Here is a 22,288-nt window from a genome sequence, read left to right as displayed (position 1 = left end):
TCTATGCATGTATACCTCCAAGATCCAGTGTGGAGGATTGAAAATGTAAAGGGCAAATAACATTTCAATTGTCAAGGAAACAGGATAATAATCTCTGAATAGTTATTTTAATCTTTTTATATAGTAAATGTAAAAGGATGAATGTGGTCTTTAAATAAATAAAAATATAAAACTGTTATTTGTGTAATACAGATTCTTTGGTCTTCACTGTATTTTATTTACAAGGTAGTAGCAATGCCTATGTATGGTCCTTGTATATACTATGGTTGTTTATTGGGAAAGTAGAAAAGGTAAGAAAATTAAATCATAATTCATATATATGGTAGAATATATATATGAATATATGGCACTTTATATGTATCCATAAATGGCACTTTATACATATCCATATATTTTGCCATGTATATATGACACAATATATATGCATATATGGTATTATATATTTATCTATATAAGGCACTATATAGATATCCATATATTGTACCATATATGTCCATATATGGCACAATATAAATATAAATATATGGTACTATATATATTGATATATGGCACAATATATATATATATATATCCATATATGGTACATGCATATATTGCTGTATATTGGAGCATATAAGACAAACTATATATGTTAACATATACCGTAAATTCTGGACTATAAGCCGCGACTTTTTTTGACGCTTCATGCCCTGCGGCTTATACTCCGGTGCGTCTTATACAAGGATTTTACCTCCACCCTGGGGTGTGGCGGGCAGCGGCAGCGGGAAGTAATTCCCTATTGTTCCTGATGGTAGCTCCAAGTACCGTACTTAGGGAAATTCCTGGCCAAATGTTATGGTAATTTCTCTAAGTACCGTCCATTCCATGCCGCGGTGCAGTGTAAAAAGAGCATCACACGATATTTTCAGTCATTTGTACTCACCCTCAAGATGGAGAGCAGAACAAGGAATGCTTATGATGCAGCTTTCAAGTTGAAGGCAATCAATCTGGCGGTTAAAGATGGAAATAGAGCTGCAGCACGTAAGTTTGGCATAAACAAATCGATGGTGAGACGCTGGAGGTGGCAACATGACGAACTGACCCAATGCAAAAAGACTACAAAAGCTTTCAGAGGTCATAATAGCAGATGGCCCGAACTTGAAAACGCTCTGACAATACATGAAAACACGCATATATAAAATATATATATGAATATATGAAACACATGAACCATGAATATGTTTTAAGTCCCTGTCCATCTTTCCTGATGGAGGCGAAAAAACCTGGCGGCTGTTGGATCCAGGAAAAACTCCTCCATTGGCCCCCTCCTGCTGGACGGCTCACCACAACAGATGGGTCAGACACAGAATATATTGATAAACATGGTAATATGACTACTTACTGCAAAAGTCACTCTGGATATTATGAGAATACTTTTCAAAACATCAAAATATAATCATAATGTATGCATACACAGAAAACTGTAAGGATTATAAAATTAAAATCAAAAAATAAATGACAAAAAATTACGCTACCACACTGTTCGTTCCCCCCAATGCCCATTCCCAAGTGCCCCAGTAGGGGCACTCATTCAAGCTCACATATCAACCCAGGGCCAACAGAACCCTCCACTTCCTCCAATACCATTTTTGGTGGCCAAACATCTCCAAGGTTACCAGGGAGTTTGTGGCGACCTGCTCTGTCTGTGCACGAGAAAAGGCCTCCCATCAGCCTCTTGCTGGTCTGCTGTGCCCCTCCCCATTCCCAGGTTCCCCTGGTCTCACATCGCCTTAGAATTTGTCACTGATTTACCCCCTTGAAGGTAACACTGTCATTCTTACCATCATTGATTGTTTCTCCAGGTCAGTTCATTATGTGCTTTTCCCCAAGTTAGCCTCTGCCCTTGAAACCACCAGCCTCCTCACTAACCATGTTTTTAAGCTTCACGGAATCCTGGTAGACATTGTTTCAGATCTTGGTCCTCAGATCTCGTCTCAAGTATGGAAGGAATTCTGCAAGGTGGTGGGTGCAGCAACCAGTCTCTCCTCAGGCTACCATCCCCAGACCAACAGCCAGGGAGAATGGGCCAATCAGGATCTGGAGGCTGCCTTTTGCTGTGTTGCCACTCACCACACTGTCTCTTGGAGCTTATTCCTCCCCTAGGTGGAATACACCCATAATTTCCTCACCTGCTCCTGTTGTTGTTTTTCAACCCTCCTTTTCCCTGATCAGGAGGTGGAGGTGGCAATGCTGGTAGTGGAGGATCATCTCCAGAGGGACCGGTAGGTCTGGAGGACCGTCAAGGGGCTCTCACCCGCTCCACGGAGAAGAATAAGTGTTTGGCCGATATGCACTACTCCCCAAGCCCCTGAATACTGGGTTGGACAGAAGGTCTGGCTCTCCTCCTGTGATCGTCCCCTGCAGACAGAGTCACGTAAACTCGCCCACTGGTTTGTGGGGCTTTTTACCATTTCCAAGATCATAAATTCTTCCTCTGTCCTTCTAACCCTCCTGACCTTCATGAATGTCCACCCAATCTCCCATGTTTACCTTCTCAGCCTGTCTCCTCCAGCGATCTCAGCCTTCCGTCCATTCCCCCCTCTGCCACCCTGCCTTCACAGTGACTAGGGTGTTGGATGTCAGGCCCCAGGGCCGGGGCTACCAATACCTTATAGAGTGGGAAGGATACACCCTTGAGTAGTGGTTGTGGATCTCCTGGGTACTAATTCTGGACCCGGTGCTCCTCAGGGACTTCTACAGGTCCAATCCTGATAAACCCAGGTGGCCGCCAGGAGGCATCCATTGAGGAGGGGGTACTGTGACAGGACGGCACACTCACTCACTGGTACATCTGAAGCGTGCATGCAATCTACTCTCTCTGAGTGAATGAATATTTACAAAATAGAGACAGTATGATATACAAACATTTCTCCCGTGCCTCAATGCCTCATCAGTGCAACAACTTGCATTTGCAACAAAAGCTTGATAAACGTACTCTGTTGTGTCTGTTCAGTTCTTGATTTTTGGTACAAACTTCAGCACAGAGCCACAGTATGCTCGGCTTGAATGTCCACGTTTGTCTTTCGCACTGCAGTGGCGTTTTCTGCTGGTTCAAACTTGGCATGCACTAACCAGGAAATGCATGTCTCTTTGTTCTGGTCCAAATGAATAGGGGTTGCTTATTCTCTATTATGTAAAATGGAAACAATTCCTTTGTTAAATATCTTGCAGCAGCTGTTGGGAACTCGACTCATCTGTGCTGCCATGCTTGTAATTTACACCTTTTGCAAAAGCTGCAACAACAACTTGCAAGGTGCATTTGCTGTGCTGGTTTGACACAATTTAGCAGTGTCGGAGGGATGATTAGTCCGCAGCATTAATGTTGTTATGTTACTGTAAACATTATTGGTTTCATGTCAAACATGACTCTAAATGGCAGACTAAATTACATAATATTCTCTAATAGGTGGCAGTATAATCAACGTCAGTGTGTTTCAGTTCTTGTAACTCTCAGTTACAGTATTACAAAATGTAAAACTTGAAAGAACCCAAACTGTTTTTGTATCCACTGAATTGGTGTCCTAAGAGATGAAAAAATATAAATTTAACAAGGTAAAATTTTAATAATTCTTTTATTAGAAATTATAGGTTACTAGAAAAAAACAAATCATAATATTAAGAAAAAATGCAGAGCAAATGTGAATTATGACGAACATCAGCAACAGAAAATGTTTGCATTTCAAAACAAGAATATATGACAGTTTTCTGTATTAACATCTATGAGCAATACATAGAGAAACTTCCAATAGCAGTGCTATAACCTTGTTTAGCCTACAACATGGAGAATTATAGGTTATTCAAATTCATTTTGCCTCTTTTGTTTATAAAGGTATATTTTCCATGAAACATGTCTATTCACCAATTTGTATGCATATTTAGACAAACAGAAGCAGTTAATACACATGTCATCTGTGGAATAGGAAAGTCAAAAATGAAGCACATCTTTAAATGTGAAACAGTTCGCCTCCCAGAGAAACAACATTTGAAACCTACATTACAAAAGTGGCTTCAGAGGACCTGGAATTAAAAGAAGTTTTCCTGCCTGAGCTATCCAATATCTCCCGAGAGACCAGGTTAATTCCAGGTACACATTTCTTCAGCAAACATAAGGCGCGCTTCTTAAACTTTTCTCCCACAAAGGCATATATGATTGGGTTCAGGCAGCAGTGGGTGTGTGCAAGAGTCTCAGTCACAGCTAATGTCAACTTCAGATGTTTGAGGAAGTTGCAATCACCCTCTAGTTTACCTTGAGAGTAGAGAAACTCCAACAGAAGGGAAATGTTATACGGGGCCCATAATAACAAAAAAACAACCACTATGGAGATGATGAGCTTGACAGTACGGTGCTTCTTTGCACTCCTCAGCCTCACCAAGATGGGGATGACCCGGGAGTAGCAAAATACCATTACCATTAGGGGAATTGCAAGACCCAAAATATTAATTGCAAAGAGGTTGTATACCTTCCAGGCATCACTCCAAGGGGTGTAAACACAACCCAGCCCCTGAGGCTCATTTGTCACCGTAGAGAAGACAAAAGTCGGGAGGGAGACACACAAGCTCAGCATCCAGACTAGCACAGTGAAAACAACACCTGTTCTTGCTGTGTAATATTGTGCCACCTTGTGATTGTGCATGATGACCACATAACGGTCAATTGTCATAACAACCATGAAGAAGATGCTGCTGAAGAAGCCAGTGCTGCTGGCGCCTCCACTGAGATGGCACAGAAAGACTCCCAGGGTCCATTCTCTGGCCACTGTGTAGTGGGTGAAGAATGGCAACATGAGGATGAAGAGCAAGTCAGAGAGAGCCAGATTGAACAGGCAAATATCAGTCAAGTTGGTTTGGTTGCGATGTTTCACCAGGACACACACCACCAAGCCATTCCCTTTGAGGATGTGAAAAAAATGTATCCATGATTTGTCACTGAGATTTGTGGGTGAATAATCAGACACTTACCGATGAAGCCAAAAATGAAAACCAAAGAGTAGAAAACAGTGATGAACACCCTCCCAAATTCAATAATTTCACCACTGTAACAAGGATGAACACTTCCATTTTCACTGTAGTAAAATGAAAAATCCAAATAATCCACGGTGGTCATCGTGTTCTTTGCTTCGTAATCTGCACACAGAGATTTTGATTTCATGTTTTCAATTCTTTTGATTTCCTTTTCCTTCATTTCCTTTTCATTTCCACCGTTCTTTTTCATTTCCATTGCACTGAATACAGAAACCTCATGGGCAGATCACGCCTAAGTTTAGACATACATAACCACATCTTCCTGCATAGTTCCCTCAAGATGAGAACACTATATAATGTTTATTATTTCTGTCAGAGTGTTGTAGGAAGAAATAATAAGTGTAGAAAAAGTAAGTTAAAAGATATGGAAAGCCTTTACAAAAATTTAAAAAGTATAATAAAAACAGAAACAGTTGACACTTTAGCTCATTATAGTAATAGTAGTATAATAGTTAACCGATGAATATTTTGAACATCACTTAAGAGACATTAACTAGTTAAGTTTGCATTTTTCCATGACGTACTTATCTATTTAATCATTTAGTCATTAATTTGTTCATTTGATACTGCTACTACTCATACTTATACAAAGAGGCAGCAGACCTATATCACTTTGTCCTCCTTCCTGTCCTTGTCTATCTGCTTCTCTCTTTCTCTGACCATGCTAATCTGTCAATTTCTGTCCATTTCTGTCTCTGTCCCTCTCAGAACAGTGTCTCCCTGTTTTTGTCCCTCTCTTTCTTGCGCTCTTTCATCCCAACTGGTCAAACCAGATGGCTGTGCATATAGAGCCTGGGATGTCAGTAAAGAGCCTCAGTCTGTTTAACATTTCACCCTGTTAAAAGGTAATTTTGCATTACCAATGTTGCACAATTGATATATCATGTGTAATAATGGGTATCTTTAAACACTGACTGATTTAAAGAGTGTGATTCTAGGTCGATATTTGTAACATGTGACAACACTGTGATTTGGTGCAATTTAAATAACATGGAATTTGTTTGTTTGTTTTCATTTATCTGTTTTATTTGTGGGACTAGTTATTTGTGCACATGTATCATCATATCAGCATTATGCATAAATTTGAATATGTCGAAATCTGCACAGCTTCAAAATTTACTCTAATAAAATGTAAACTGTAAAAAACAGCCACTAGTTAATTCCTTGGGACTAATTACCCCACAGCATGCAAATGAAGCAGTTATTGTATAACAGCAGAGTGGATCCTGATTGGTTGTCAGTTTTTATTTTGAAATTGAGATCAAATAGGAAGACTTAAATGTTTCCTCCCCACCTCCATATGGTGACTGGTTAAGTGTTCTGTCTTGAAACTTTAAATAGTGGACCTCAGACGTTGAACTTTAGAAAATAACTCTCACTAATTAACTGATATTTAAGATTTCATCAGTTTAAATAGTGAATGAAAATATCTAAGAGACCAAACAAGTGAAAGAAAGTAAGTCTGTTATCATTAAAGCCCATTGGTGTCCCCTGCTGGTTTCCACCGCTAATATACAACTTGGTTGAATTTAATTATTGTGTGCTCATGAACATACATATATATATATATATATATATATATATATATATATATATATATATATATATATATATATATATATATATATATATATATACAGTATATAAATAAAAATTAAAGAGATGGCCTTTTGAAAAGAACAACTAGTTGACAACGCTGTTGTCAAGATAAGTCATATTAATTGTCCATAAATGTATGCCAATTATACAATCAAGAGATTGTCCATATTATATATAAAGCTATAGTGAGTCTTTGAGTTGGTAACTAAAGTCTTCTAGATATGAATTTCTCTGTCATTACCAATTGAATTATTGTTTACTTATGATTTATGCAAAATATGGATATTTTTCAAAATTGTAATGACCATGCAATATTTTGGATGTTTAAAAAATATGTTATTTGACAAAGATACACCTACAAAGGAATGGTAAGGTATGTCTGGATTTGAATATTAAACTGGTATGAATTAAGAGCGCCTTCATGAGCATCTCTTACAAATATTTTTTCAACTAGCTAATGAACATATCTAAATGGGTTAAAGATGTATTCACCTGCCATAGTGATAGTCATCGCTGTCTTTTTCTGTCAGATGTCTCCTTTGCTTTCTGTCCAGCGCTCTAAAGATGAGATATCTGTCTTGAAAGTTTCTTGGGTGAGCAGTTCTGTCTTAAGTTTAGATCAGCAGGAGAAGTGCACGTGTTTCCTGTACACCCCAAGTGTGACTTTAAGATTCTTATCAAGGGCCCACAGCTGAAAATGCTTGCTTGATATGTAGAGGAGTTCAACAAAAAATAACGGAAGTACCAACATATCAAAGCAAACCATCTTCTATGCAAATAACTGTTTTTGGAATAGATTCACATACAAAGAAAATGTTTAAATTTTGTGGTATGGGTCTTGAAGTTGTTTTTCCCCTAAATTCATATGCACCAAATGCAAATAGAGCAGTAGAAGTGCTGTAGATGTACAAACTATCAGGAAGTGGAAAAAAGTCAGCTGTTATGATAATGGGTCCATTCTTTTCTTCTTTATGTGGCAAGGCGAGCGGTGGGGAACAGTTGCTGACAACGCCACCCAGGGGCTTTCACCCCAGGATATAAACAAAAACTTCAAAATGACAAGGCTTTCATTTGAACAAAGGCACACAGTTTGAAATACCACAGGACGGGACCGTGATTTCCAATTATAAAAATACTTTTATTAGAAAAATAGTTTAAAATGAGCAACAGACTAAATGAATACCAATGGATATAATAAGGAGTGCAAGAGGAATTATCGAAAGGAAAAGGGGACAGGGCTGGGGCTTACCACAACAGCGGTAATGAAAAGGGGAGGGATCCAAAAAAACTACACTGCACCCGTGACACAGCAAACCAAAAAAACCTGAATAAGGAACCACCACCAGGGGGACCGCTGCCACTCTGGGCCCTCAACACCTGTCAAAGAAAAGAAAAGAACACCATTAAAAACATGAAATCAAGGCAACCCTCACACACGCTACCCCAATGTAGATCATCTGGCTAAATGATTGTTCTGTTTGTCCCTTACTAGCTGCTGTATTTGTAGTTCTGTTCACAGCCAGCCAATCAGAATGCTTGTGTTCAGTCTGTCGGGAAGTGAACTCGCAAGATGTTGATCTTATTCACCTGGTCTGCTCTGCATTGTCAAAACTTAATAAATACTGCAGTTCCGCCCAAAGCTGGTGTGATCCTTGACTCACACACATCAGAGCAAGCTTCTACATGGTGTCAGAATACACTACGAACTCCTCGCCCATGAGTACTTTGTTCCGCTGGTCAACTATTTTTCTGTGCTGGCGCTAGCAGGAGATACGCTAGCCGAACGTAATTGCGGATGGATTTCGCAGACCCGACCCCTTTGTTTTTTACGAGAATGTCGCAGGGAATTGGTGAATTTATGAGCGGGAATACGATATTTTTATCGCCGCGGCGCACTCCGACAAGCCTGCTAAGACAAGGGCCTACATTCTCCTCAACCCTGCCGGGCCAGAAGCTATTGAACGAGAGCGTTCATTTGTCTACGCAGCTGAGGTGCGCGGACCCGGGGATGACGGAACTGTTGTCACCCCAGCGGAGTCGAGGGAGGATCCGGACTGCCTGAAAAGGAAGTTTAGTGAAGTTTGCAATCCACAAAACAATAAAACAATGGAAAGACACAAGTTTCATTCAAGAAACCAGAAACAAGGTGAGAGCATCGAGTCATTCATCACTGATTTGAGAATCAGAGCTAAAAGTTGCCACTTTGGAGACTTGACTGAGGAGCTTATCTGTGACCGCATGGTGTGTGGCATTATCAGTGACTCTTTAAGAAAATCTCTGTTGAGAGATAGTGAGCTAACACTCGTCAAAGCCATCTCAATTTGTCGCATTCATGAGATGACGGAGGAAAATAGCAAAACGCTAGCCACACAAGCTACCAATGTTAATGCAGTAAAGCCAGTTCCAAGCAGAAACACCAGTCAAAATCACAATCATTCTCCCAAGCCATCACAAAATGCAAGAACTGTGGAAACAGCCACGCAGCTAAGCGGGAGAAGTGTCCAGCATACGGACAACAATGCCATAATTGCAAAAAGCTAAACCACTACAAAAAGTGCTGCAGGTCTAAATCACAAAGCCAAAGCAACTCACAGTGGAAAAGTCACAGACAGTCTGTGCATGAAGTGACAGTGGATCAGGCCATAACATCTGGAGATGACACATTTTATGTGGATGGTGTCGAGGCTGACAGTTGTGTTGACAGTGTCGAGTCCCAAACCAATGAGCAGGATGAAGCCTTTGTAAAAATCCACATAAATGGCAAACCCACTGAAATGAAAGTCGACACAGGAGCCAAATGCAATGTGATGTCACAAGAGACTTTTAAACAAGTGACTAATGGTGAGCAACTCATAAAGCCAAAGAAAGCCACAAACCTTGTTGCTTATGGTGGCACCAGGATTGAAACCGAGGGCACTGTTACACTGTCATGTTTTTTAAAGGAGCAATGCCACCAATTATCCTTTTTCATAGTGGACAGAGAGGTGCAACCACTGCTAGGATTTCGGGCTTGTGTGAACATGGGAATCATCAAAATGAGTCCCGACGTCCATCAGGTCACCATGGAGAATAACACAAACTTCAGCACACAAATCCTCACACAGTACAGCGACCTGTTTGATGATGAACTTGGCGAACTCCCTGTTACGTACTCTATGAAGGTGGATCCCAGCATAGAGCCTGTGGTGCGGCCAGCGCACCGCGTCCCAGTTGCAATGCAAGGTAAAGTCAAAACCGAACATGAACGCATGCAAAGAATAGGTGTCATAACACCAGTCACAGAGCCTACAGACTGGGTATCTTCCATGGTGGCTGCACACAAGAAAGACAAGTCAGAAATAAGACTCTGTATAAACCCGAAAGACCTCAACACAGCATTGAAGAGGCCCCACCATCCGATGCGCAGTGTTGAAGAGGTGGCAGCAAAGATGTCAGGGGCAACACTGTTCTCTGTGCTGGATGCGAAAAACTCATTCTGGCAGATACGTCTTGATGAAAAATCCTCCATGTTGACGACATTCAGCACCCCGTTTGAGCGTTACAGATTCCTACGAATGCCTTTCGGCATCAACTCTGCAAGTGAGGTGTTTCAACGCTTGATGGGACAGCTGTTTGCTGGCTACCCATGCTCAGTCATTGTTGATGATATCATTGTTGGAGGCCGTGGAGCAGCCGAACATGATGCCAACTTAAAGAGAGTGCTTGAGCGGGTGAGAGAAGTCAACCTCAAATTAAATCCAGCCAAGTGCAAATTTCGCCTGGACCAAGTAGGCTATGTCGGCCACATCTTCACAAGCCAAGGCCTGAAAGCTGACCCTACCAAAACCGCAGCAATCACTGAAATGCCGGTCCCCACAGATGTCGCTTCACTACAACACTTTCTTGGTATGGTAAACTACCTTGGCAAGTACATTCCAAACTTTAGTGACATCGCAGCACCACTGAGGAACCTGACTCGTAAAGAGACTGCATGGTGCTGGTTTCAACAACATCAGGATGCATTCGACCGCCTGAAATCATGCTTGTCAAACCCACCTGTACTGGCATACTACGATGTCAAGGAGCCAGTCACGCTGACTTGTGATGCATCATGCTATGGACTCGGAGCTGCTTGTATGCAAAACGGTAGACCAGTAGCATTCGCATCACGCACCCTCACAGACACAGAGACGCGATACGCTCAAATAGAGAAGGAGCTTCTGGCTGTCGTGTTTGCTTGCACAAAGTTTAAAGACTACGTATATGGAAAGCCCACAATCGTGGAAACCGACCACCAACCTCTGGTAACCATCCTGAAAAAACCCATTCACACTGCCCCTGCCCGTCTCTAGAGAATGTTGCTTCGACTGCAAAGCTACGACATCAGTCTGGTGTACAAGAGAGGCAAACACATGTACCTGGCAGATACTCTGTCAAGAGCGCCAAACACACGAGCCTCGCAATGCCCTGCTGAAAACGACGCTTTTGAAGTTATGTCGGTGAGTTACATCTCCACTGCCCGCCTGGAAGAGCTGAGAAAGCACACAGCAGAGGATGAGGTGCTACAAACCCTCAGTGCAGTTATTCAAAAAGGTTGGCCCACGAGAGAAAACCAGCTTCAGCCTGCTGTCAAGCCCTTCTTTCCTTACAGGGATGAGCTAACAGTAGAGGAAGGGATTGTTATGAAAGGCCATAAGACAGTCATCCCCCACTCTTTGCAGCGAGAGTACATTAACATTGTTCACAAAGGCCGCCCAGATATTGAAGCAACCAAGCGCAGAGCTAGAAACATAATTTTCTGGTCAACAATGTCACATGACATCACAGAGGTGTTGCTCTCATGTGCAGCATGCAACAGCACCAAGTCTCATCAGCAAAAAGAACCTCTTCATCTCCACCCAGTCCCAGACCTTCCATGGTCCACAGTAGCCACAGACATTTTTGAGTGGCGTGGCAAACACTACCAAGTGCTAGTGGATTCATACTCTGGATGGTTTGAAATTGACCTTCTCCATGGCATAACTTCATCAGCTGTGATCTCCAAATTAAAGAGACACTTCTCGGTTCATGGCACCCCACACACCCTCATCTCTGATAATGCCAGGCAGTACACCAGCCAGCATTTCAAAAATTTTGCTAAACAATGGGACTTTGTCCACACCACCAGCAGCCCTGAGTTCCCCCAGTCAAATGGGCTCGCAGAGAGAGCGGTCCGCAGCGCCAAGCAGTTGATGGAGAAATCACACAGGGATGGGACAGATGTCTTCCTAAATCTCCTGAACCTCAGAAACATTCCCCGTGATCCAACATTGGGCTCCCCTGCTGAACGCCTGATGTCACGACAAACGCGCGCAGCCATCCCAGTGAGCACCAAACTACTGGAACCTGCCCCATGGGTTGCTCAACAAATCAGTGCCCAGCTCCTCAACAAAAGACTCACGTTAAAGCGCCACTACGATAAGTCCAGTCGCTCACTACAACCTCTGACAAAGGGACAAGTGGTACGCCTGCAGACCCCCAAAGGCTACGACCAGCTTGGATCTGTGAAAGAGACAAGCAAAGAGCCACGTTCCTACATCGTCCTGTCAAATGGGAGGACATTCCTAAGGAATCGCCGCCACATCCTTCCTGTTTCAGAGCCACCACCGCCACAGCTCCACGCACAGGACCTGGATTCCCACGACACTGGCCCCTCCACAATGAACAGTGCTTCCCCCTCTCCACAAACACCCCGGCCTAATGCCACACAGTCACCACACCAGTCCCCCCTCCAGCCAGTGCCCGCAGCTCACCCTCCCCTTGAGAAGAGCAACACACAATATCACATGCTCAGGTCGCATCTGCCGGCCAAATCCAAAATATATATGAAAAAAGAATGAGAGAGAATGTGGACTGTAATAAACTAACAGAGTAGTTTATAACGAGGTTTAAGTTCAGAAAAAGTGATGTTCACTTGATATTTGCACAATGTTCTAAGTTTATGCACTTACACATCAGAGTAACATATTCACCTACCTTGATTCAGTGTTAGGTTTAAGTCTTACCAGGGAAATTATTACATGGTTGTTTTATGACTGTTTAGAAACAATATGCTTAGTAGAAATGTTTTGAATTGATATTCACTCAATGCGGTGTTTTGTATGGGAAGTGCAAGCTAGAGGGAAAGGATGTAGATCATCTGGCTAAATGATTGTTCTGTTTGTCCCTTACTAGCTGCCGTATTTGTAGTTCTGTTCACAGCCAGCCAATCAGAATGCTTGTGTTCAGTCTGTCGGGAAGTGAACTCGCAAGATGTCGATCGTATTCACCTGGTCTGCTCTGCATTGTCAAAACTTAATAAATACTGCAGTTCCGCCCGCAGCTGGTGTGATCCTTGACTCACACACATCAGAGCAAGCTTCTACACCCAAATAACCCAACAGAAACTATTTTAAATCCAAATGATCAAAATGGGGAGCAAAAGACAATAATAATAATAATAATAATAATAATAAAAAAGGTTCTAAACAATAAATCAGATGTAACCCACAAAAACTTAACAGTAATAATTCAAAGAAAGAAATAACAAAAAGAAAAGGAATAAACTCAAATAATTAAGAAAATGTCTGCCCCTCTAATTAAAACCAGTCTCCAAGAGGGATGGCTCAGCGCCGATGAGGGTCGGGATGCCCTCTCATGTTGAGGCTCTTATAAAGGCCTTAGTGCACGGCTTTAACCGCCGTTACTGGGAGCAGAGCCTGTTATGAGCCGAATCAGCAAGAATCCAGAATGAAGAAGAGGAGAAGAGAAGAAGAACCAAAACAGCAGCGAGGCTCACAGCGGCAATTGATGGCCGTGCACTGCAAAATAAACAAGTTAACCTAATTAAAATGTGGATGAAGGGCATTACAGAATAACAAAAGCTAAGAATAAACATTTCCTACCAGAGAGCAGAATCCTGGCGTCAGACGAGGCAGGAGGAGGAAGCCCGCAGCCCAGACTACACAAACGATGGCCGGGAGAGGATAATCAGAACACCACAGATCATCGGCAGCTTGATATGAAAGGCAGACAACTACGCGTCTTACCCACAGAAAGCGTACCACGCACACACCGGCCTAAGGGAGACAGCCCAGCTCCCGGTAACACCACACCGCTGGACGGAGCAAAACCGGAGTAAACACGGGGCCCATGACACTGAATAATCGAGCAGAGCAAGCATGCATACCTTTGTTTATAACCTGATCTGCTGACCAGCAAGACGCCACCACGCACGGCTGTCGGCTCCGTAAAGGAGGGAGAGTAAGCGGAAAGGACAGAGAAGGGTCGGACCAGGTCTATTTTTAGGTGACCACTCACTAATTGTCTGCCACGCTGCCCCTCATGGTGGGGAGTGTAGCGCTATCCTGCCACATTTATACATTTAATTAATATGTTGCTGCTTTGATGAAGTCAAATATTACTTCAGTGCCCAAGAAAATGACAGCTGATTTACAGAAATTATATAAAAAGCTACTGATGTCATGTATTTAGTCTTTAACTGTTTTTTTTTTTGTCCTTGATTTTTGTCTGAATACTTAAACACAAAGTCATTATTGACACACTGGGCCATTTTTATGCAAACTAAAGCATGGTGCAAACTGGCGCTTGGTCAAGTGTAAGCGTCATCCCAAGTTATCAGCCAGTACATGTCAAGTTTTCAAGCCTTTTAACTGTCAGATGAACTTGCACCCATCTGTACCAACAGGGGCTGAATGATGTTAATGAGGTGGCCTCATGGCGCAATGTTTCATTGCTACTTTGGAACTCCAGAAAACGTTTGTGTCATACACCAAGAAGAGGCTGGTCTTGTGTGAAGTGTTATTTCAGTTCATTGTGACCTTTGACCTTCAAGATGTTTTAAGCTGATCTGTCACTCCCATTGGGAAATTTTGACAGACTAGCACAGTGAAAACAACACCTGTTCTTGCTGTGTAATATTGTGCCACCTTGTGATTGTGCATGATGACCACATAACGGTCAATTGTCATAACAACCATGAAGAAGATGCTGCTGAAGAAGCCAGTGCTGCTGGCGCCTCCACTGAGATGGCACAGAAAGACTTCCAGGGTCCATTCTCTGGCCACTGTGTAGTGGGTGAAGAATGGCAACATGAGGATGAAGGGCAAGTCAGAGAGAGCTAGATTGAACAGGCAAATATCAGTCAAGTTGGTTTGGTTGCGATGTTTCACCAGGACACACACCACCAAGCCATTCCCTTTGAGGATGTGAAAAAAATGTATCCATGATTTGTCACTTTGAGATTTGTGGGTGAATAATCAGACACTTACCGATGAAGCCAAAAATGAAAACCAAAGAGCAGAAAACAGTGATGAACACCCTCCCAAATTCAATAATTTCACCACTGTAACAAGGATGAACACTTCCATTTTCACTGTAGTAAAATGAAAAATCCAAATAATCTACGGTGGTCATCGGGTTCTTTGCTTCGTAATCTGCACACAGAGATTTTGATTTCATGTTTTCATTTCTTTTGATTTCCTTTTCCTTCATTTTCCTTTTCATTTCCACCGTTCTCTTTCACTCCCATTGGGAAATTTTGACAAAATGTCTGAAGATATTCCTGAGATATCAAAAATCACACCCTTTTACATGTAGCTTGACCTTAAAATGTGTGATATGTGTGTGTGTGTGTTCATGTGTGTGTGCATGCGTGTGTGTGTGTGTGTGTGTGCTTGAAACCTCTGTTGGGACATGCACACGTTGGTCATTAACAGCAGTTAGCTTGCTTATTGCTATCATTAATATATTTTAGCATGTTAATGTAGCCCCTTACTCCCCAAAACTATAAGGGCAGGGCCCTAGGTTCTTTTGAACTGTCCTTTAATTTTATATTAATTTGGGTTTCTAATTTTCTCCCTTAACAGTACCACAAACCTTATGTATGCAAATCTCTACCTATTAATAATAGGCCCAACACAAATGTCTGGGTGTGCGTAAATGTTTACTTAAAAAAAAAAAGAAATGAAAATAAACACCTTGCTTATAACAAGTATTTCACTTACAATAATACCTCAAAATATAACCGTTCTTTCAAATATTAATGCACACAACCTTTGTTAATTGAAAATAAATGCACATTTATGTCCTTTTGCACAATAAACATTCAACACAAAATGCCGGCAATAATAAAACAAATAAACTATAGTCCAAAAAAAAACCTTGTTGCAGGCCTGATATCCACAGAAAAAAAAGGGGTCCTTTTACTCCATTATTCAAAGGGAAAGAAAGTACTCACAATCCGGGGATGAGTGCCTCACGTGTCGGTGGTCGGTGGAAAAGAAGGAAAAACCGATCCCGCGTGGTCGTCTGAAGGTTAGCTGTGCCTCGTGGCTCAACCTGCTCCCTCTTTAGCAGATTCGCCCTTACTCTTCGATCGGTGGTGGGCTAGGCTAGGATGCTAGTTGTGCTAGCTAGCGGCTCGCCTTACTGCAGTGAGCTGGCTCGGCTCCCAAAAGTCCGTGCTGACTTTTGCCTACGTTCACCAGACCTTTTGATACACATCCGCACGATTTTTATATACCAATAAATAAAATTATATTATAATCCATCCATTTTCTATACTGCTACCGTTAAAGGTTGCGAGGGAGGCTGCAGCCAATCCCAGCTGACACTGGACGAGAGCAGGGGTACACCCTGGACGGGTTGCCAGTCCATCACAATGCCACCAGGAGCAATTAGGGGCTCAGTATCTTGCTCAACGATACCTCGATGTGGCCACTGGGTGAGTGAGGATTGAACCAGTGACCCTTCGGTTGCGAGACGGCCACACTTTCTCTGAGCCATGCCACCCCCTCTGATATTATAATGAAATAGGATGATAAATTATAATCATCAATGATTACATTAACCTGTAAAATGAATTTGTTCAATAGAAATTAAATAGGTGGATACAATTAATTTAAAAGCCAGCCTTTGAGTTTGCTTTTAGAAATATCTAAACTTTCTGCTGCCCTAAATTTCATGGAGGTGTGAAAAAGCAGTGCAGTACTTTTAATCCATCATTTGGCAAAATTAATAATTTTATTAGATCAAAGCTCACTGTAAATCCCCAAATTTTCAAAATCTTTTGTAACTTTTCAGATTAAGTAAACTTTTCCCATTCACAAAATCTTGTGTTATGTTTTAACTATCAGCACAAGCCATTTTCAAATCTTAACACGCTTTCTAAGAGAATTCTACCTCTGAGCCCTACTACAAAAATACAAACACGGAATGTAGCATTGTAATCTGGCCTCAGCTTTTTTAACCAAACCTTCATTTGTTCCTAATTATTCATCAAATTCAACTTTTCAAGCCAGCATTTCAGTCTCACCTCAGCTTTTCCAGCTTTCAAACTTGAATCAATCACACTGTAATTTCTTCAGACTTTCAGATACTTATTCTTACATACCCTATTTGGACCACATCTTTTTGGACAGTTTTATTGCTGATAGCTGTGGTTTGCAATTAGCCTCAGGCTAAAAACTTACTATCTCTGCATTCTGGAGTAATAATAAATCTAATTCTTAGCTGCTCTTTTGTCTGGGATTCACAGGAAGAAATGACTTGTCTTGTATACATACACTACTAAATGTTGTTTTTAGACTTTGTCGTCATCTTCCGCTTATTCCTTACTAGTAAGGTTCGCGGGGGGGCTGGACTCTATCCCAGCATCTACGGGCGAGAGGCGGGGTTCACCCTGGACAGGTTGCCAGTCCATCGCAGGGCCAACATATAGAGACGAACAACCATTCACACTCACAATCATACCTACGGTCAATTTAGAGAATCCAATCAGCCTAGTCCCCAAATTGCATGTCTTTGGACGGTGGGAGGAAGCCAGAGTACCCGGAGAGAACCCACGCAGGCACGGGGAGAACATGCAAACTCCACACAGAAAGATCCCACACCCGAGCCGGGACTCGAACCCGGAACCTTCTTGCTGTGAGGCCACAGTGCTAAGCACTGCACCACCGTGCGTTTTTAGACTTAATTTTTAAAATTTTATTTATTCATAATGTGAAATATTCTGTTTCCCTTTAGCTTTGTGCTATGAACATTGACAAGCAACAAGTGATTCCATGGGGCAAAGTGAGGGCAGCTGGTGCAAAGGCATGGAGAGAGAAGGAAGAAATGGGCAGTATTGCTCAGAAGTAGAGTGGCTGTTTAGCAAGTACAACATCGCTGGTTCAAACCTCACTTCCCCCTTCTGACAATATCAAAGTGTCCTTGAGCAGGATAATGAACCCATAATTGCTCCTGATGAGTAGTGTGGCATCTTGCATGCAGCTTCCACCATCAGTGTGTGTGAATGGGTGAGGGACACGACACTGTAAAGCGCTTACAGTGCCATTAAGGTAGAAAGGTGCTATACAAAAATGAGTCCATTTACCATGAGTATACCATTTACCATTTATGAGATGGTGCAAACAATTGGAGGCAAAATTGACAAAAAAGCTATAGCAGGGCCTGTAATGAGCCTTTGTCCCATTGAGCCATTATGACCTTTGTCCAGATGGATTGACTGGCCTGTATGCATGTGAGTACACATGTATTCCTAGACTTTAACTAAATTTTATGTATCTGCATGCAAAAACATAAAGCTAAGGTCTCATGATTTTTTCTTTTACTAGCAGAGAATAGTGGGTACCTCGTGCTAATTCAAATGATGGTTTGTTTGTTGTTTTACATTGTTTGAGTTTTTCAAGAATGTATATTTTCATTTTGTATCGATGTATCATCCTTTGCTGGTTAGATTTCAGGTTATATGGTGATGTGAAGTTTAGCCTAAAAAGCCAATGGTTTAAAAATGTGTGCCAAAGTGTTACACACAGGGTCAAGAGGGAAACACAGATGCAACTTATACGAACGAAGGGACTCCCCACTCTTCCCAGTTCCAGATAATACAGCATAATTTTTTGAAAGTTCAAAAATAGGACTTTATGTGGAATTCTCAAATCAAGCAACATAAAACATGTATGCCCTGAGCTTCCCTGGTATGACATAAAGGACAAACAAAAGACATTCAGCTGAAGTCAGTTATTGGCTCCTGTAAGTAAGAGACAACGGGTAAAAAAAAAAAAAAAGGATTCTCACTCCTGTTAACAGAACCATACACACTATCTACACTGATTATCAAACTAATTTAACACTTCTTACACTGATTGAGACACTGATTACTCAGAAAACACAAATATATCCCTATAAATATTCTCAGCTAAACCATAAATCTACACACAGTTAAACTGGCAGTGCTGTCAAAGATGTGATTCAGCTGTTGCCTTTAAAATCTGCAGGCCCCTCAGGTGACAAATGATGTGGAACTAGGCAGAACTGGACCAGAACACACAGACACAGACAAACACACCACACATTCCCAGGTACACACACAGAGAAGAAAAACAGAAACCCATAACACCGTAATAATCCCCTATCAATATATAGACCAATCTGAAAAAATTGTATTAGTAATTCTTCGACTTGCTTATGAGGCAACTGGCCACTTGACAGGTGAGTGAGGCACCCAACAGATGGGTCCATAGTGCCCTCTTGTGGTCATCATTTGACCTACTTTTTCACAATTGCCTCTAAACCCCATTCTCTGAAACAAATTCTCAGTGGTTTATACTTCTTTTAATCAAACACTCATTTGGCCAAATACTGTTCAAGAACTTAGACACATTTTGCAAAACTCAGTCACTCTTTTTTGCAAACCTTAAACATATTCTCAGTCACTTCAACACATCTCATGCTGTGATACACTTGTGTTGCTAAATGGTAAACACTGGCAGCAAAGTGTGAACATAACTCCAATTTAGCTGCCATCATTTACATACAATGACTCAAAATTGAGCACACGTTTCTGGTGCGGGATCAGACCAATTGGGCAAGATAAAAGGCTGCTCAGAGTGGACAGGTGGCACATGTGCATCCATCTACAATAAACAGAAACATACATAGGTAAAGGAGGAAGAGTTCGTGTGAGAGGTGGAGGATCGGGAGGAAGGGTACAAGGAAGAGGCAGAGGAAGACAAAGAATAATCATTGATGATGACATCTGGGCAACTTTTCAGAGAAAAGAATTAGGAATTTTTTTCTTGCTGTACAACATTTGACAAACTATACTGTAATGTTCATTATAATACTGTTTACTGGTGATATTTTGTTCAAAGTAGTTTTTCAATTGCATAAATACAAAAATCTAAAGTAGTACACAATGATCAAAACATTACACCCAAGGAGCAAAACGTCGGCCAAGATTTGCACCATTATAAGCATGATGCCATATCCTTAGAGGAGAAGGAAGTAGAAGAAGAGGAAGACCCCAAACTGGAGAACCAGCTCAAAGGAGATGAGGAGCAAACCTAACTCATGAAATACCAGCAACACTTGTTGACCATGTCCAGAACCATGGGTTGACACTGAGGGAAACTGGATTTCGTGTTCAGCCAAATCTGAGCAGATTCACAGTGGCATCTCATTAGGACATTCAGACAACAGCTTATGGTATTGTATGCACCATATCAGCAGTCTTGATACTACTTTCTGTGACATTTCAATTCTTTCTTTCTCTATCTTTCTGTCACTGTGCGGGGAAGGAGGCCGCACAGAGACAGGAGCAAAGTTTAACTTAGACTTTATTAAACAAAGAATAACTATGGGGTGTGAATCTAAACAAGTGCAATGACTACGTGAAGATAATTATGTGGAAATGTACCAGCGGGATGTTTGATGCAAGCGAGGCCTGTGGAGGAGCTTGGGGAGGGTCGAGGGCGAACGGGAGGACCAGGCCTGAGGGACACGAGAGGCGAGGGAATCCTTGAGAGAGTGGTGGGGGGGCTGGAGAGCGGGTCGGGTCCGTGGGAACGAGAAGGCAGAGTGCAGGGCTTGGGGAGGCAGCAGGTCCGTGAAGCGGAGTGGTAGCAGAGCGTGGGGCTCGGGGAATGTAGTCGGATCCAGAAAGAGAGAGCGCCGGGAGGGTTACTCACCGAAGGCTTACGTTCTGGCGCCGGCACGTAGGACGGCATTCTCATCAGCGTCAGGTGGGCTGATTATAGACTGACAGCAGCCGCGCTGGAGTGCGGCCGTGGCTGACGGAGAACGCGCCGGAGAGCACACGCGGGGGCGCGCCCGAGCCGTGACACTTTCTCTACATAGGATTGAGGGTCAACAACAAGAAGGAGGAATGGCGCCCATATTTACTCAAGAACAGGAGAGGGGAATCATAAACATGGTTCTGGCCACCAGTGCCATCAGGCTCCAAGAGATCCAAGCTAATATCATTGGTGACAATGCCATTTTTAACAATGTACAATAAGTATCTCTGTCAGCACTGGCACATATCCTGAAAAAGCATCAAGTTGCAATGAAGCAACTTTAGCAAGTGCCTTTTGAGCAGAATATTGTGAGGATCAAAGGGCTGTAGGATCAATGCTGAACTACAAAATTTTTGTCTTTCACTGTAATTCAGAGAGTTTTGGAGATGGATGTTGGTGAAATCCATCTCAAATTTATATTCATAGATCAGGTAGGGTTCAACCTAACCAAGGCAAGGAGAAGAGGAAGAGACATCATTGACCACAGGGCCATCATCGATGTCCTGGAGCAGCATGGTACATCATGCTTTGCACTGCCATTGCACAGAATGGGGTCTTCCTCCGTTATTTCCAGCTGGGTCTTTACAACACAGCTCACATCCTAATATTTCTGGACCGTTTGCACAACATCGTTGGAGCACTAGACTAAGCTCACAGATACATCATCTAGGACAATGTATCATTTCACTGTGCAGTTTTGGTCCGAAACTGGTTTCAAGATCAGCCACAGTTCACAGTGCTATTCCTTCCCCCATCGACTCCATTTCTCAACCAGATCAAAGAGTTCTTCTTGGCATGGCAGTGGAAGGTGTACAACCTCCAGTCCCAGGGTTGGGTAGAAATCAAAAATAAAGAAATAAACATTTGACATATATCAGTCAGTGAGTAATGAATGAACATAATGTAAGTTTCACTTTTTTGAAGGGAATTACTGAAATAAATCAACTTTTTCATGTTATTCTAATTATATGACCAGCACCTGTATATAGAGTACCCTTGAGCAGCAAGACGGTTCCGGGTTCGAGCCCTGGCTCAGGCACAGGATCTTTCTGTGTGGAGTTTGCATGTTCTCCCTGTGCCTGTGTGGGTTCTCTCCAGGTACTCCGGCTTCCTCCCAAAATCCAAAGACATGCAAGAGGGGACAAGGCTATTTGGATACTCTAACCTGACCTTTGGAATGGCTGTGAGTGTGAATGGTTGTCTGTCTATATGCATTGGCCCTGCAATGGACATGCAACCCATCCAGTGTGTACCCTGCCTCATCCCCAAAAGCTGCTGGGATTGTTATTGATTGTTTTCAAATGACAAACACAAACCACCATATGAAAAGACATTCATAAATGTCGTTGTCATCCTCCTCCTCCCCCCACCTGACTGTCCTCAGCCACTTCCACCAGCTCTTCTGGGGGAATCCCAAGGCATCCAGGAGGCATCCTTACCAACCTTACCTCAACTGATTCCTCTCGCCATGGAGGAGCAGCTGCTCTACTCTGAGTCCCTCCGGAACAACCGAGCTTCACACCCTATCTCTG

The 22,288-nt window shown here is 42.3% G+C and overlaps 1 protein-coding gene and 1 long non-coding RNA gene across 4 annotated transcripts; both read right to left on the bottom strand.

Annotated features, from left to right (window-relative positions):
• Positions 1-3,700: 3,700 nt before the first annotated feature.
• On the bottom strand, positions 3,701-7,371 carry LOC147253779 (C-C chemokine receptor type 4-like). 3 transcript variants are annotated; one of them, XM_086219073.1, is made up of 3 exons: positions 7,153-7,371; positions 4,999-5,163; positions 3,701-4,927 (listed from the first exon to the last, which is right to left on the bottom strand). In XM_086219073.1, exons 1-3 carry the CDS (start codon positions 7,169-7,171, stop codon positions 4,029-4,031), a joined length of 1,083 nt encoding a protein of 360 aa, XP_086075199.1. In that variant the 5' UTR covers positions 7,172-7,371; the 3' UTR covers positions 3,701-4,028. The 3 variants fall into 3 exon arrangements, with proteins under 3 accessions (XP_086075199.1, XP_086075200.1, XP_086075198.1); XM_086219074.1 differs by lacking the exon at positions 4,999-5,163; XM_086219072.1 differs by lacking the exon at positions 7,153-7,371 and having other exon boundaries at positions 4,999-6,453.
• Positions 7,372-18,445: 11,074 nt separating this feature from the next.
• Positions 18,446-20,686, bottom strand: LOC147253778 (uncharacterized). The gene is made up of 3 exons (XR_015118435.1): positions 20,378-20,686; positions 20,030-20,114; positions 18,446-19,595 (listed from the first exon to the last, which is right to left on the bottom strand). It is a non-coding gene; the product is annotated as an uncharacterized LOC147253778 (long non-coding RNA).
• Positions 20,687-22,288: the final 1,602 nt, after the last annotated feature.

This window comes from Aulostomus chinensis, chromosome 11 (genome assembly GCF_037954235.1).
Source record: "Aulostomus chinensis isolate RoL2024-O1b breed Wild chromosome 11, RoL_Achi_v1.0, whole genome shotgun sequence".
NCBI classification, from domain to species: Eukaryota; Metazoa; Chordata; class Actinopteri; order Syngnathiformes; family Aulostomidae; genus Aulostomus; species Aulostomus chinensis.
Note: the sequence above shows the minus strand (reverse complement) of the source record. Positions and strands in the feature narration are given on the sequence as shown.